This window comes from Nansenia antarctica (assembly GCF_963989245.1).
Source record: "Nansenia antarctica genome assembly, chromosome: 3".
Taxonomy (NCBI): Eukaryota; Metazoa; Chordata; class Actinopteri; order Argentiniformes; family Microstomatidae; genus Nansenia; species Nansenia antarctica.
Window position 1 is genome coordinate 84,481,396 of NC_137688.1, and position 18,667 is coordinate 84,500,062.

At 41.6% G+C, this 18,667-nt stretch overlaps 1 protein-coding gene across 1 annotated transcript in view; it reads right to left on the bottom strand.

Moving 5' to 3' along the window:
• Positions 1-8,564, bottom strand: part of ahr2 (aryl hydrocarbon receptor 2) — a gene marked incomplete at its 5' end in the record, with an annotated part of 75,203 nt that extends 66,639 nt beyond the window's left edge. The window contains one exon of the mRNA XM_080527678.1: positions 8,506-8,564. Coding sequence (XP_080383804.1) covers positions 8,506-8,564 — 59 coding nt within the window. The remainder of the gene's footprint in view (positions 1-8,505) is intronic.
• Between the last annotated feature and the right edge of the window lie 10,103 nt (positions 8,565-18,667).

The window sequence follows — 18,667 nt, forward strand, 5'->3', positions numbered from 1 at the left end:
AACAAAAATATATACGGCACAAGTCCAGATGTCTGTTGACTTTATGAGTGTCCTGATTCTGTCTGAGGCATTCATATACATCAAATTATCATAAATCATGTATCTTAATGAATGAATGAATGAATGGACTTTATTGTCATTGCTACAGTACAGGTACCAAACAACGAAATTTAGGAGGGTTGGCTCCCCTGGTGTTAGGAAAGGGAAAAAAAAAAAACTTTTAGAAAAACAAAAAATCACAAGAAGGTAAGGAGCTGGTTTACATAAATAAAGGCTATGTACACAATCCACTGTACTATACTGTACAGATAGTCAACTAGGGTTGTCATATTGCACAATAGTATTTTTTTCACGTTATTTAAAGTGTCGCAGTTTGCAGGCTTGAAATGTACATGTTTGTGCCTCAGCACTACACCTGATTTTTTTCAGTCCAGCAGCTGCCATCAATCCGTCCAGACTGTCCAGGGCCCAGAACTTAGGTCTTTGCTGTGTTCAGGGCCTGGACGGCCCTGTGGTAGAAGTGTAAGTGGTGTATTATTGATTGTTATTGTTATCTCTAAAAAATCAGTGTGGATTCTGCAGAAGCTTGAACATCTTCACGGCGACACCCCTGAGACGCTAGCTGCTAGCACATGTAGCCTGTTTCCTGGAGCTTCCTTGATTGGCATTCTGTCATTTGAGAAGCTAAGACGTTTGTCAAGATGGCCCATGCAGACGCAGAGCAGGTAAATGTTGGGCCTCAGGCAGGGCCTCTTCAAATGCACATTTCTACATGCTGCCACAATCTTAGAACCACTCTAGTCCTCTCCTGGATCTTAAGGCCAATACACACAGCGTGCGATTTCTGTTGCGCGTCAACATTCCATTTTGAAGTTTGAATGGAAGTCTATGAGAACATCGCATCTCAACACACACGGCCCCGATTTTAATCGCACGGCGAAAATTCGATTCCATTCATTTGTATTAATTTGACAGTGCGACAAAACTCGCACGCCGTGTGCTTTGTCCCATTCAAAATGAATGGAATCGAATTTCCGCCGTGCGATTAAAATCGGGGCCGTGTGTGTTGAGATGCGATGTTCTCATAGACTTCCATTCAAACTTCAAAATGGAATGTTGACGCGCAACAGAAATCGCACGCTGTGTGCATTGGCCTTTAGATCAGCGGTCTCGGTCGAGGCTTTTAAAAAAACAGCTAAAGACTGTCCTGTATAGACAGGCTTTTGGCTAACCCCAAAAGCCTGTCTTTCTGTGTCCTGTTGATATTGTTGTACACTTTGTTGTTTGTTACTTGTTCTTATTTTCACTTGTTTGCCTATTTCAACCTGCTATAACTTTTGCTCTTGTATTATGTTCTTAAAGCACTTTGTGACCCCTGGTCTGGGATAGGTGCTATAGAAATAAATGTTACTTACTTACTTACTTACTTACTCCTCTCCTCTCTATACAGTTAGGCTAGTCCATCTGTTTATTCAGTCCGGTCCTCTATCAAATTCCTAACTCTGATTGTACCACTAGTACATCTAATACTGCTCTTCTTATTGTTAGATATCGCATTTATAATTTAAAGTTGCTTGCTTTGAAGTTGCTTCACAAATCCTTCAAAAGTCCAATTCAAAGTGTTAAGAGAATGAGAGATTACTATCGATGGTTTCCAATCCTTCCCAAACATGCCATATTGAAATGTTGTGTTATTACTATGACTGTGCACAACTGGAGACAGTGGGGGTTACTGAGGTCATTCTCTCCCGATAACCTCTTGGAGAACTCGTGTACATCTGTTTCTGATCAACCAGAACAAAACACATCTGAAATGAAAACTGATACGGCTATCCGCAGCATTCTTTCCCATCTCTCTCACGTTCAGCCACCTCGCAATCTACTGAAACCAAAAAAGACTTAGTGTTTGTTATCTGTTCAATCTAGTTTGGCAAAGCATAGAGAATAGAGATCTCCTTGAAAAAGACTGCACCTTCCTTGTCTGTGTCGGTGCGACAACAGCCCCTGTACAGAAGACAGCTTTAAGCATGTCAGCGTTTCATGGGGGGAAAAAACTCTTTAACATTCTTTCCTTTTACCTGTGAATAGGTCTGAAGTGTTCCTTTAACCTCATCTTATCCACCTCATTTTTCTGGTTTTCTGCTCGAAATGACATGCCCACAGTGAATATAGAATATCTCCACAATCACAAGGGCCTTCATAATGATCTTGTTATCAAATGAAAGCTAACACCTGTGGGGTGGCTGTAGAAGTGTCAGAATCAAAATCTATGTTACTGTGTCAGAGCAAATAGAGCTAGAACATTATAAAACATCTCAAATTCAGTCTCCGCCTAAAAAAACAACAGCTTTTACAGTGAATATCACCTTGGAAACCTGATAACGAAGTCCAAATCATCTAGGAATCAGTACTCCAGGGTCTTATTAGTACTTGTGCCAAAGTCGATGCTAGTAATGTGAGCAAATGCAACTTTGTACCTGTTTTAGTACAGGTATGTTTAGGCGGACACCTATATGTTTAGGCCATTTGGAGATATGTTGGCACCATCTTTGACCTTTGACCTTTCTCATGTATCAGATTTCTTTATTTTTTGGGGATTTTTTTGGGTTGGCCGACCAATGGTATGGAAATTCGGCGTTGAAACCGGACATGACACATTCTCCAGTTGGAGAAAACTGGATGTGACTTAGGCCGTGTTTACCGTCTCTGGAAAAAGATGGTGGCATCGTATAGCATGCAAAGTTGTGAAAAAAATGTGATATCGATGAAGAGAATTGATCGAGGTAAACTCTTTATATCACTTCGGATGCCCATGGGGGTCCGTTGGCTCCTATGAGGTTAAGCTGTAAAAAGGTAGCTTGCCCTCTCTCATGGCCATCAAAGGAATATTAATCCATTGACCCTGCTGCCAAGAATATTCCACTCACTAGCTCATTGTGGTAAGTGTTCTCATAATTAGCTTTTGGTGACGTTTGTGAAAGCAGCAATGTCACATTACCAACTGCCAACAAGTAACCAGGGTAGGGATGGGAACTGATGAGAAAAACACCAATACCGTTATCAATTCTGCTTATCGGTCCGATTCTTTATCGATTCCCTTATTGATTACTGATACATTTTCAGAATAAAAAATAAAAAATAAAATACTGTATACAGTGGGGGGAAATACGTATTCCAAATAAATATTCAACACATCAACAAAAAAAAATGTTATTCAACATATTTCCATTGCCTATTCACATGAAGTTTAGACCAGACATTGGTATTAAGTAAATAAAACAGGGGCGGCTGTGGTTCACGAGGTAGAGCCGGCGTCTAACGATTGCAAAGTCGGCAGATCAGCGGTTCGAACCCCGGCTGGCCACATGTCGAGGTGTCCTTGGGCAAGACACTGAACCCCAAATTGCTCCCAATGAGCGGGCCGGTGCCTTGTATGGTAGCTTGCCACCATTGGTGTGTGAATGGGCGAATGAGAGGCCGCTGTAAAGCACTTTGGAATAAGGCGCTAAATAAGTCAGTCCATTTACCATTAAAACAACACAGCTAAATACATTGTAATAAGCTATATGCTATCAAGTATTGAACACAAAAAAAGCACTAAACCAGCTTATGCCATTAATGAGTTCTCCTACCTGTGCTAATTAGAATCAGCTGGGTTAGTGCATGTTGGTGGGTAAGTACTTCCACCTTTTGAAAAAGGGTTTACCACCTCTGAAGGCAAGTAAACAAACAGTTCATGATGGATAGAGCCTTCCCTAGACCCTTGCAACAAGATTGTTGAGCAGCAGTAGTAACTGGTTAACAATGGATCTCTCAACTCTTAAAATGTTCCTATAAGCACCATTGGGGCCATTATAGACGGAAGGAACATCACTCGACCATCAACCGGCCACGCAGAGGAGCTCCTCGCAAGATTTATGACGGGGCAGTCAGAAAGTTAGCCAGAAGAGTAGTCCAAGAACCAAGTACCGCTGGAGCAGAGCTCCAGAAAGACCTGGAAGCAGCGTGTACAAGTTGTCACAAAGAAAACAATAGGCAATGCACTCCACCGCCATGGTCTCTATTTGTGATCACCCAGAAGACTTCATTACTGAAGAAAAGTCATGTTGAAGCTCGTTTGAAGTTTCTACAGAACATGTGGAGAAGACTGTAGATTTCTGGGACAATGTAGTCTGGTCAGATGAGGGAAAAATCGAACTTTTCAGCAACAATACAACGTGCCATGTCTGTAGGAGAAATGGCTCTGCATATGATCCTAAAAATACCAAACCTACAGTGAAGTTTGGAGGTGGAAGCATCATGGTATATGAGGCTGTTTCTCTTCACATACTGTTGGAATCCAAATTATCGAAGGAAGATGAATGGAGCCATTACCAGAAAATTCTTGAAATAATTTGTTGCCATCCACCAGGACGATAGGATGACATGCCAATGATCCAAAATATACTGCAAAGGAGACTCTCAATTGGCTCAACAGGAAGAAAATAAAGGTGTTGGACTGGCCTAGTCAATCGCCAGACTTAAATAGAACATGTGTGGGAGGAACTGAAGATCAAGATTCACTAGCGGGCCCCCCGGAATCTTAAACATTTAAAGACTGTCTGTGTTGAAGAATGGGCCAAGATCCCATTCTTTCCCATTTTTTCATGTAATAAATCACCAAATTGCTGGTTATAAATATGGGTTTATTTTTACGCTTCATATTTTTATTTGCTTGCTGCACAAAGCACAATCGGTTATGCTTGTCAACAAACGCTAACTGCTCATACTCCATTGTTTCTATGGAGAAAATATGTAGAGTAATGATAACATGTACTGACAGGTAAATGTACACTATTTCCCATTATTTGGGATATTTTAAACAGTTAAAAAAGCTGGTTGGGGGGGCAGCGATAGCCTAGAGGCCGGCTAGCAATCAGAAGGTTGCTGGTTTGATCCCCGCTTCAGGAGGGAGCTGCATGTGCCCTTGAGCAAGGTACTTAACCCATAATTGCTCCAGGGGTGCCAACTATGGCGGACCCTGTGGTTAGAGAAAAAGATAATTAATAATCCAACAATCGACTGACTGAAGTTGATTGCATGGCAAATAAAACATTCTTCTTCTTCTTTGTTACTGAACAGGGTACTACAGGGTACAGGGTACTGAACAGGGTACAGAACAGGGTCAGTGTTTCCCCTACCATTGCCATTCCTCTTCCCCCCGCTTTTTTAAAAACCCAACCCGAATGTGGCGAGTGGCAAGCCCATGGGCTCGTTGGTAACGTTAGTCCGCCAGTAGTCTCGCATAGCCAAACCTATCTCCACACTTCGCTTCGCGCTGGACACACTCGCACACTCGCGTATGTGGCGGCAAGATTGTGCGCGAGTGTGCAAGCTAACTAGCTAGCTCAGAGGTGATGAGATGAGCTAGTCTGCTGCACACATGCCAGCTAAAGAGCTAACTGGATGCACTTTATTATTTTACTTAAAGTAGATATATGGTAATACCATAATGGCATATTTACAGTACATGGACAGTGGATTGAAGCATTGGAAATGTCTGTTTTTTATAGTTGGACATACCATTTTTTTTTTCAGGTGAGAGTAAAGTCAAAATGACATTATCTGACTGCATTGCCCACAGCAATCCAATATTCAATTATAATTATGTTATAAATTGATATGGATCAATTTATACCTCTTATTAGATTATAAATACTCTGGTTGTTATGTTTGCCTTTTGGTTGACAGCAAAATAGGGAGAGAGGAGGATAGAGAGCAGGATGGTGTCGGCACACCAGAGAGAGAGAGCGCAAGAACCGATGGTTCTCGAGCCTAATGGCCCATAGGGAAGGAGCCTATCTCCTGTTTCCGTAGCGTGAGGCGGCTTAATGTACAAGTACACCCCCTGGACATGACGCTGGTATGTCGCAGGGTCTTACCCCCTGGGGGGGGGGGTCCATGCCACGGTCCATGCCACCCCCCCAAGGCAGCAAACCTAGGGGAAACACTGAGGGTACTACAGGGTAGTACAGGGTACTGAACAGGCATGCATCAACACAGGAAAAACTCCTTGATATAGGATGATTAGCATCAACATGAAGAATCACGTGGCCTGGGGTGGTCCAGTGGTCTAGCACCGCGGTCTACAGTGCACACATATGATATGCCCATGTCGGCATGGGTTTGAATCCGGCTCACGCCCTGCTGACATGCCCTCTCTCCTTACTCTCCAATAAAATGTAAAATATGAGTGGGACTGCCCCCCAAAAAACATCATATGATAGAATGAAGTATCATATGATACCCAGAACTGCATGTGATTTTGACCACATGTCTCTTAAGACAATATCATCTTTCCAACAAAACACAGGGTACTGAATGGTTCCCTTTTACAGATTTTGTAAGGATTGTGAATCATTTCCCCCCCCCACAACAAATAGTACAGTAGGCATTCTTTCCTAGGTGAAAACCCGCAAACTGTGATGAAGTAACAGAACTGACAAGACTGACAAGTTTTTTTTGAGGAATGTCTCCTAAAAAATCCCGAGCCAGGTCTGCAGACAATGATATCATTGTGTAGTGAGAATAAGTTACTATAGACAGACACATGGGTATACTCAATGTTTCCCCTGCTCTGGGGTTGTCATCAGTCTTCAATAAAAGACAACCTCTAAAGGCCATAGTGCACAATGTACACATGTACGCTGTTCCAGCCTACTGCCAGTGTGACAGTGTGAGAGAGATGTTTTCACATATGCATGTAGGGTTGGCCGCCGCGGGGCCTTCCCTGGCTTTGTATACAGTATGGCTTTGTACGTCTTCTAGCCTAACTGATGTGGCATGACACTACACGTGTCAGGCACAGTCATAATAGCATATGACAAGAAACTTTCATGCACTCACGCACACAAGCACCATACAACATTACACCTACACACTATTCCAACCATGCACTCACCTACACTACTGATGTTACCGATTACACACACTACAGGCCTATATCTTTCTTTATGTTATACATTTTGGTTAATAAATAATATGATAGTTTATGCGTCTCCCTTGTGGCCCAATCTGTCACAAAACACACACAGACATATACACACACACACACACACACACAATGCAATTCGTGTAAATATTAAATAATCTAAAATAATATTTAAGTGCTCATCCACGTCTATATGAATGAATGAATGAATGAATGGTCTTTATTGTCATTAATACAGTACAGGTACCATACAACGACATTTGGGAGGGGGGGCTCCCCTGGTGCTAGGAAAAAAATACTAAAAACAAGAAGGGAAAAGAGCTGGTTTACATAAATAAAGGCTATGTACACTATCCACTATACTATACTATACAAATAAAACACTGTGCTGTACTCTATGCTATGCTATACCTATTCTAACATTTCCTATTCTCTGCAACCTTATGTACACGAGGGTTGTCATATTGCACATAGTATTATTGCACATTCATTTAAAGTGTCGCAGTTTGCAGGTTTGAAATGTTCACAGTTGTGTTTCAGTATTGCACTTGATTACAATCTAGTAGCTGCCATCAATTTGTCTAGATTACAGTGAAAGGCATTGACACATGTGTGATGTATCCATGAATCGTAATGCTACAGCATGCAGTAACATAATAAGCTGCAGATCTACAGTAGACTAGTGCACTTCTGCCCTGGACCCAGGTCACTGCTGTTTGCGTGACTTAAAACGATGTTCATTTTCGGATTTATTTGTTTATTTATTTTTAAATACACAAAATGTGTTCTCATTATTAGTAAAAAAAAAAAAGGGTATCAGATTACCAAACTTTGGGCCAGCTCCCCCTGCCCCCCTCCCTCCTGTAAGCATTGCGTGAGAGCAGTTATCTCTCAATTTGATTACGATTAATACAAGAGTTAATTAATACAAGAGTTAATTAATACAAGAGTATCTCCTATGTCCATGTCAGACCCTTCCACAGTCTTAACCCTGCCTAACCCTCACACTTGAGGCATTCAAACAGAACTTTAGGTAACTGCGGCATATTTAGTCTAATAACATAATTACATATACTGTACATAAGCCGACCTACGCCTGCTATAAAAACAATCTACATGATTGAAAATGTGCCATTAAAATAAACTCATTGCACAAAACCAAACAGGATTTGCATTCCACACGCCTATTTAGAGTTATACGTTATAACACGTTTAATTGTTTCATAAACATCAATCGGCCAATTAGTTTAAGATGTATTACAGTATGAGTATGCACCCACAGTAACAGATCGCTTTCAACAACAAATGTCTATTTATGTTTTTAAACAACTGCTACAACTGAATAACATGGGTACTGTTTTCTGTTTTTGTTGACTTGTAGTGTTATTACACCTATTACATTGTTGTTTTTTACATGACATTGACTGACTGTGCCTATTCATAAAGAGGCTCATATGATACATACGGTTGTTATTTATAAACATCAAAGTATGTTTAAACTTGAACTTGAATGTGATATATTGTAACTTTCTTACATTTTCTGGACAGGTTTCTTCCGTTTCTTCGCCGCGTAGAGCGACACATTCCCTAACATGATGGGAATATAATAATATAATAATCTAATAGCTTATCCTCACACACAGATTCTTCTCGGAAACAATTTTTCGAAGAAACGCGACAAACAAAAAATCTCAAGGGTCAAAAATACCCCTCGACGAGACCCCCGACACCTTCTCTCCGCACGGCCGGTCTCCACTCTGCTCTGGGAGAATGAGAATCCCTTCTGATCAAAAACCATCCGATGTATCCAAATGGCTCAAATTGTTACAATGTTTCACCAACTGTTCGTACTCCACGGTAGAGAGGGTAATGCCTGATTAGACCAAACTTAGCTGTCACAGTACTTTGGTGACTCTAAAGTTTAACACACTACAGTTGAATGGCTGCTGCCTTGCTTAGTCAAACCAACCCTGACTCTGTCTGCTCTCTGCAGACAGCAGGTACAGTGGGCTCGTTTCTATTGGTGCGAGGCGCTCTGAGGGAATCAGAACAAGAGCCACATTTAAGGTGGACTGATATGAACCTATACTGTACTCTGCCTTTTAGCATTTTAGCTTTTTAAATCATAATACTGTTTTTCTTACTATTATTTTTAAATGACTAGACTTTTTAAATAGGCACTACATTTTATAAACACTGTTATATCTGTCAGTTTTTATTGTATGTATGTGACCTATGTGTGTTTTTAATGTGGATAACGTATTCATGAACTGCACAACTACTAGGCATTCCGCAAGACATTATCTCATTTGTATAATAGAATCAGAAGTTTATTGTTGATTACAGAATCAAGATTATTGTTGTTACATCCCATTAAACAATTATAAGAGAGTAACATTCGTAGGCTTCAGATCCGGGACATTGCAGTAACAAGAGGAAATCATGGAAATCATGGAAAATCATGGAAATAAAGCAAGAGACAATTAATATAATAATATAATAATATACAGTACAGGCCAAAAGTTTGGACACACCTTCTCATTCAATGTGTTTCCTTTATTTTCATGACTATTTGGTACATTGTAGATTCTCACTGAAGGCATCAAAACTATGAATGAACACATAGGAATGATGTATTTAACAATAAAGTGTGAAATAACTCTAAATATGTCTTATATTTTAGATTCCTCAAAGTAGCCACCCTTTGCTTTTCTGTTGTTAATAAAATAAAAATTGTTTGTTGTTAATAAAATATATAATAATAATATTATATATATAATAACATATTATTATTAACACATATTATATTAAATATTATTATTATTATATATTTCATTAACAACAAAAAAGCAAAGGGTGGCTACTTTGAGGAATCTAAAATATAAGACATATTTAGAGTTATTTCACACTTTATTGTTAAATACATCATTCCTATGTGTTCATTCATAGTTTTGATGCCTTCAGTGAGAATCTACAATGTACCAAATGAAAATAAAGGAAACACATTGAATGAGAAGGTGTGTCCAAACTTTTGGCCTGTACTGTAAATAATACAAATAATACTTGTAAATAACATGAGTATTGCACTGAGGTAGCAGTAGTAGTATTGGAATAAAGTGCCTGTGTGTGTGGTATGTGCTTACGGGTAAGTAGTCTGTGTGTGTGGAGTGTGCTTAAAGGTAAATAGTCACTAGTTCTTAGTAGGGTTTGTTCATAAGCTTGCTTGGTGGAAGTAGAGTGGTTTAGCCTCCAGGTTTTGGCCTCAAGGCTACGGTAGTGTCTCTTGTGTGGCAGCTGAGCAGTTCGAACAGACTGGAGTTGGGGTGGCTGGGGTCTTTGATAATCCTCCAAGCTTTGCGACACACTGTTGGTCACATTATTTCCTGGATGGAGGGTGGATGGAAGTTCACATCCACTGGTGCTCTCGGCTGTTTGCACGACCCTCCACAGCGGTTTGTGGTTGAGGGCAGTGCAGTTACCATGCCAGGAGGCAGTGATGCACCCAGTCAGGAGGCTCTCGGTTGTGCCTCTGTCGAAGGCCCGCAGGATCTCGGACCCTATGCTGAACTTCTTCAGCTTCCTGAGGTGAAAGAGGCATCACCTCCCAGGTGAGCCGAGGAACTTAAAGCTCTCTGACTCTCGCTACAGCATGAGGGTGATGGGTTCCTGTTCCCATCCTTTCTTCCTGAAGTCCACCCCCAGCTTCTTGGTCTTATCGGCATTGAGAGTGAGGTTGTTTTCCTGGCTATATTGAGCCAGGCGGTCGACCTCTTTCCTATAGGCCGTGTCATCGCCGTCAGTGATCAGGCCAATCACTGTCATGTCGTCAAGCGAACTTAATCACCACGTTGGAACTGTGCATGGCCACGCAGTCGTGGGTGTACAGGGAGTAGAGGAGGGGGCTCAGGACACAGCCCTGGGGGGCTCCTATGTTGAGGGTCAGAGGGGCAGAGATCTTTGAGCCCATCTTCACCACTTCACTTCGGTCCGACAGGAAGTCCAGGATCCAACATTTGAGTGAACTTGTGCGTTATTGAATGGACAACAAATGCAAAAATGAAATGTAATAATTTAATAATATCCTTTAACAAACACGCTTCACTGCATATGATTATTTATACGGCTATCATCAAGTGGCAGTTTATCCCGCCCAAGTTAACATGCATAATTGGTTTGACCATGATTGCTTTACTTGCCATCTTATCAGCGATAGAGAAGACAATAGCCTGCAAGACTGTTATTACAATGGCCGTGTTTCGCTGAGACGTTGATCTGTATTCAGGCTCCAGTGTTGACACTAGACTAGCTGTGATTCGGTCACCATGCCTGACGGGGGTGTGGAAAAACACACATGACCTCTACCAGACCACGGAGCACGAACTATTCATATTGAAACAGTGTCAGCGAAAACAAACAACCTCAGAAAAGATAGCAAACACGCCACATAATAGATCACTCTAGGCTGGCAGAGGGAACTGATATAAACACAACTAACACAGGTACCAACAATCAATGGTTACAAATGAGTCTTTTGGAAGGAATACAATGTGTGACCTTCATGACGGTTACGTTCACCATCATTCACTCCCACTCCCTGTCAGAGACAAGAGCCAAGAGGGTTGAAAATGCCTCTCTCTCCCTCTTGTGAAAGTGGACAGATCAATCAAACACACGTTAGCTTTGGGGACAGCTCATTGCTAGAGTATGCCCTTGTGTTTCATCACCACTGTTTCTGTTGGGTGAAGGTTATCATTCGTGAATTACCCAGAGTTCATGAGTGGGATGTGTCTTCAGAGTAAAACGTGCACATCAAACATGACCCTCTGTGTCCGCTACTCCAAAGGTCAGCGACAGACCCACCCTCAGTGTAACAGGAGACCCCTCCCTCTGCTGTGCTATGAACCAAGCTCAGATGTGTACAGTACTGGAGGTGATCGAGTACATTTGCTTGGCAATAATAATAATAATAATAATAATAATAATAATAATGATAATAATAATAATAACTTTTATTTGTATAAACGTTGCAGCTCAAAGTGCTCCAATCATTATATAATCATAATTTAAGTATTTAGTCATTTAGAGGCAATATTAAAAAGTACTTGGCAGAATGAAGGGAGTTGTGACAATATATTTTATTGAGCAATGAATGTGGCTAACTGCCTAGTTACTTACAGGAAGTGTCTTTAATAAGAATCCCAGATCTAGCTGTGGAATACCAGTTTACCAGAATCCATTCATCATCGACAATTAAACTATTGTCATCTTCCCAAGCCACTGATGGGAATCAGGCTAATAGACACCTGGGGGGGAAATATTTGACATTAAGACATGTTGTTGCCATAGATGCACTATGTTTTAATTACAAACAAACCAGTTACAAGTTAATAGCAATTTATGATGTATGACTTTTAAATGGCAAATGAAAAAAACCACCCTGTTGAAATAAGCGAACACTGTTTTTGGCTCGAAATAAATATAATCTGGCTTTGGAAAGTCTTTTTACAGGTAATTGGGTTCCACCTTAACATGGGCATGGAAAGTCTCATAGCAATAAGTGAATAAAATAATATCTATACTAATAAATACTATACTAATATCTGATACAAATGTGTCTCAAAGCTGCAGAAGCCAGCTCTGGTTGTGTGGCGAGTATAGTGAAAGTGTTATTTGGATGAATAAGACCAATATATTTGTATATTTGCAATAGACAAACAAATCTGAAAAGCTGTCATCCCCATTTTCACACACAGCACCTTTATTGATTTGATGTTTGAGTAATTTTACAGGAAACAAGCATGCGCAGTGTAAAAACAGCAATCTTAAAATAAGGCTAGGCTGGCCTGCTTGGCTAGCCTGGTGCGGGGCTATTATGGTCTGTGCTTGGTAGGCTGGGCCGGGTTTGCTGGTGGTGGGGCGGGTCAGGTGTGTGGGGCGGCTGGGGGGGTTTGGGGGCCACTGCTGTGCGCTGGTAGGCAAACTGGTAGTAGTCGCTCTATGAGTAGGGCGCTGCAAGGGAGTTTTCCTGGATGCACAGTGTACAGGTTTACAGGTTTGTTACCTTTGCCTGCTTGTGTGCTCTGTCATCATGTGAAGCGCATTGAGTCACATCTTGTGAGAAACAAATGAACAAATAAAACTTGATTTGTTTTGATTTGATCTTTGAAAAATCCAAGAAGTTCATAAGCTTGGCTATAGAACAGGGGAAACGGTGCTTTGTTTCCACTTTGAGAAAGCAAATTACATACTGCCACCCTGTTTAATAACACACGCAGAGGTGACTTTTATACACTAGTAAATGCCTTTAGAAATGCATGTTACTTACATGCACAGCACTTTATGGGAGTTCTATTCCTCCTCCTATTATACATTGTTATAGGAATTCCACTTTGCAAATAGGACATGTATGAAATACATCATGTAAAAGTCAGCTTTGTATATTGTTTCTGAGTAGTACTTAGTTCCAGTAGCAAACTCGTGAACTGTAATAAGTTACACTCGATTAAGGCAATACTTCCAATATGTGCATACCCCTGCATCCAAGCGTTTATCACTCTACCATCATTCAGTGTATCATCATTCATTTCTAAAGAATAAACATCAGAATTTAAGAATAAAGGCCCATGGGAATGCGATGTTATGACAAAAGTAATTACAGGGTCATCCTGTGAAAGAGCAATTTAATGTCAAGTAATAGATGTACCTTGACGTGCTAATTAAGGGCAGCTAGGATAGAACAATTCAGAACCTAAAATGGAATATCACCATCTAATGGTGATTACACAGTAAAAAGAAGAAGGAGCCCCAATACTCAGCGATGCTTTAAATGTGACCCTGTAATTCTGTAATTCAGTGGATCTGTTGTTTTCATTAGTCAATAATCTAATTTAGGCCTAAGTCAATATGTTTTACATTGAATGAATGAATGAATGAATGGTCTTTATTGTCATTGCTATAGTACAGGTACCAAACAACGAAATTTGGGAGGGGGGGCTCCCCTGGTGCTAGGAAAGAAAAAAAAAGAAAAAAAACAAGAAGGGAAAGGAGCTGGTTTACATAAATAAAGGCTATGTACACTATCCACTATACTATACTGTACAGATAAAACACTGTGCTGTACTCTATGCTATGCTATACCTATTCTAACATTTCCTATTTCTCTGCAACCTTATGTACCCTAGGATGTATGTACCCTTATGTACCCTCCAATGTACCATTGGATGCCCTGATCAGTCCAAATTGCCCATTTGAGTCATTTCCTACAACTCCCAAGATGCCCCTCTTCCTCCCACACCAGATCCTTCTGTTGAGCGGCGCTAGAGCTAGTGTGTGCTGCTCTCTGGCGTGGCAGGGCAGGGTCAGAGTGCAACACCTCTCATCTGACGTGTTTTAACAGGATATGGCAGATTTTCGAGGACAATGAAAGATGTTTATCTTACTGTCACTCCGGTTATAGAAGGAGAATCAAACAAAGTGTGAGATACGTTCGCTGGGGTGGCCCCATCAACATTTAAGGCAAGAAAAAGATATATACACAAAATATACATTCAACAGAATATTGCACATGGCAGGAGTTGGATAGCATTGTGTGTGTGTGTGTGTGTGTGTGTGTGAGTGTGTGTGTGTGTGAGTGTGTGTGTGTGTGTGTGTGTGTGTGTGTGTGTGTGTGTGTGAGTGTGTGTGTGTGTGTGTGTGTGTGTGTGTGTGTCTGCGCATGTGTGTCTTTGTGTGGTGTGCTTCTATGTGCTTCTATGTGCGGGGGGTGGTCTTGTCTATGTGTGTGTTTGTGTGTGTGTGTGTGTGTGTTTGTGTGTGTGTGTGTGTGTGTGTGTGTGTGTCTGCGCATGTGTGTCTTTGTGTGGTGTGCTTCTATGTGCTTCTATGTGCGGGGGGTGGTCTTGTCTATGTGTGTGTTTGTGTGTGTGTGTGTGTGTGTGTGTGTGTGTGTGTGTGCGTGTGTGTGTGTGTGTGTGTTGTGACTAATTGGGCCACAAGGGAGACGCATAAACTATCATATTATTTATGAACCAAAATGTATATAAATCAGCTCTCCGCCCTGAGACACCTTTGTTTTTTGGTTGTCGTTTGGCCTTGGTTATTGCACCATACAACATTACACCTACACACTCTTCCAACCGTGCACTCACCTACACTGCTGACTTTACTCATTACACACACTATATATCTGTCTTTATGTCGTCACACAAAGCCCAGGTGCTGCCAACGACCTCTGCCACACCCACCTCCTGTACCTGCAAGAATAGCACACACACACACACACACACACACACACACACACACACACATACACGCACAGGTAACAGGCACACAGGGCAGAGAAGGTCATCACACCCCCCCATCCCCTAGCCGTCACTTACAACCAAAAATTACCCGGAAACAAAAACAAAAACACACTACCGGTACTCCAAAACTGGAGCCCGCGACAGTGCACCCACAACCATTATTATCACATCCCAGATCATGAGACTGACATGACACTTTTCCAGTGATGATGTGCTCATCTTTTTTTACGCGTGCAGTAATGGAAGAACATCAAAACAACCTCACTCCCATGGCACAGTTACCTGGGAGGAGTGACTGGAGCAGTTGTCCTGATATCAGACTGGCCACACCAAGGATAATAAAGTCGCCCAAAATTGTAAACATTCTGCAGTGCCAAGGGTGACTTTATTCACCAAAAATGCATACATTATGATACTTCACTTTAGAGCCAATCAAAGTGTTGTTGCCAGGTAAATACCACACTGGCACTTTAGGTGGTGAATGTTGCGGAATTCTCTGGCAGGTAGTGAGTGAAAGGTTGTTTATGTTTAGTAATATCACACAAGAGGGAGTGCTGTTATACTGAATATCAGCACGGCTGTGATTCGGTCGTAGGTACGAGGCCGCAGGCTAGCTCCTTTGTATTAACGGTCATTTCGGAATGATGCATAATAGTTAAAAGTCCCAGTGCTGTTATACTGTTATACTGTTCGGCACTCATGGAATGCCTCTTGTCCAATCAAATTACTTGGTCGGAACTAACTGTTGTATCATTCTTTTTGAAGGATAAAATGGGAAGGTTGTTAGGGTTGTCTGGTTCACAGGAAACTAAATCTATCAGTGATCTACTGTAAACTATTAAAGCTAGGATTGATGGAAAGGATGTGAAGGGGAAAAAATGCAAAAGATGAATTTTGTTTGCCGGTCTATTCTACCTAATCAAATCCTCAACGTTCCCTCATTTATTTGCACTTGGTTCATCTAAATGTACAGTAATGAATGAATGAATGAATGAATGGTCTTTATTGTCATTGCTACAGTACAGGTACCAAACAACGAAATTTAGGAGGGTTAGGGTTAATACCACAGTAAGTCCGTCAAGGACTAGTTTCACTGTTTGTCCCCTCAGACCATGTACTGTATACGTTCACACTACATACTTGGTATAATAAATAAGGGGATTTTGCTCAGTATAACAGATTGTTGTCATGTGTCCACCAAACACTTTTTCATATTTGCTGCATACACAAAAACACAAGAAAAATGGTGTTTAATAATTAATAATAATTTTGCCATTTAGCAGACGCTTTTATCCAAAGCGACTTACAATTACGAATTACAGGGACATTCCCCCTGGAGTAACTGAGGGCTAAGTGCCTTACCCAAGGGCACACTAGTAGTGGTGTGGCTTCAGGCGGGATTTGAACTCACAACCTTCCGATCCCAAGTCCAACTCACTATCCACTAGACCACCACTACTAGAGAATATCAATCATAATTCTGTTTCTGTAAATTATCATATTGATGCATTAAGGGCAAGTGGACTGTCTCCACACTCACTGATTTCTAAGATTTCCTCTGGACAGAAAAATACATTGTATTACATTTTAAATTGTATGAAACAATATGGAATTGAAGGACAGTATGTATCGGCAGCCTAAAGTACCAAACCACCAGGCTCATCCTTCAACCTCTGTTTATCATAAACGGGCTGGAGAAAGGTCTGGAGAGACACCGCACCATGGTCCTCCTAATAGTCATCCTGAATCTGATTTACTTCTGAGAGCAGGCCAGCTTGTTCCAGTAATTGGTGGCAGATGTTGGCGAGGACGTTGAAGTGAGTATGTGTGCAAATGGGGTGGGGAGAGTGGGGTCATTGTATAAACTTTACCTTACCGTCTGGTCATGGCTTTTTCCATGGCTTCTGAGAGTGGTGTTCTCTCCAGCTGATGAATCACACTGCTGTTGGAAGGAGTTAACCCTTGTCGGCATTAAAGCTAGGGCCTTTGGAAAGACAAATTGATCCCATTTCTCATCTTGTTTTTATGATGAGAGATTATGAGCTGTGCATTTTTAAAGGAGGCGAGGGGAGTGACTTATGCTCTCTGTCAGACTGAACGGGCTTTAGACTGTAGTGTTGCCAGAATGTTCCTACTCAGGAAACTATTTGTTTGTATTCCACTGAAGTCAGCCGACACTTCACCCGTGCCTGTACTTTCAACTGAAACCGAAGACCGAGATTATTCAAACGGTTTGTGTGAAGCTAACAGTATGGACCTGACATCCTCTGTAGATGACATATTACTCAGTCGTGTGTGATTATTACTATGACACCTGCTGGGTCTACTGTAGAGAGAGCAGCATCTCTGTGCTGTCTAACCACTGTTCCCTTAAAGCCCCTAACCCTAACCCTAGCCAGACCCTAGCCCAGACCCTACCTCAAACCCTAGCCCAGACCCTGACCTTAGGCCAGACCCTAACCCGGACCCTAACCCAGACCCTAGCCCAGACCCTAACCCAGACCCTAGCCCAGACCCTACCCCAGACCCTAACTTAGACCCTAACCCAGACCCTAACCCAGACACAGACCCTAACCCAGACCCTAACCCAGACACAGACCCTAACCCAGACCCTAGCCCAGACCCTAGCCCAGACCCTAACCCAGACACAGACCCTAACCCAGACCCTAGCCCAGACCCTAACCCAGACCCTAACCCAGACCCTAACCCAGACACAGACCCTAACCCAGACCCTAACCCAGACCCTAACCCAGACCCTAGCCCAGATCCTAACCCAGACCCTAACCCAGACCCTAACCCAGACCCTAACCCAGACCCTAACCCAGACCCTAGCCCAGACCACAGGTATGAGGGCAGGTTGTTTTGGCTGACTGGTGTGTAAACACATGGAGGGGTGTTACCTCACCGCAGCCACCCTCTCCTTGACGGTCGCCGACTCTTAATGCCCAATTTTCTGCAAGCGGGTGAAAATAAACACATTAATGAGAGCGGCCACACCTGCTCCACATGTGGTTTGAGTTCAGGGAGGATTGCAGGCTCAGGTTTTACAAAGCCCTCCAGGTCACTGCTGTAATACTGTACTGTGCTTCAGGCCCGGGGCCCCTCTGCCCTCACGAGGAACAACTATTTTGAATGACGAATAAAGGTAACAGTACATACTGTACATCAAAATCCTAGATGTCCTACAAAGACACTTAGATTTAGATTTAGTAATCTCAAAATTAATTAGACCCCTATACTTTCTTTTATTTATTTATTTTGTTTCTTTTTATTTTATGACTCGATCTTTTCAGTTTGTAAAGCGTCTTTGAGTGTCTAGAAAAGCGCTATATAAGTCTAATGTATTATTATTATTATTATTATTATTAGTAGTAGTAGTAGTATTATTATTAAT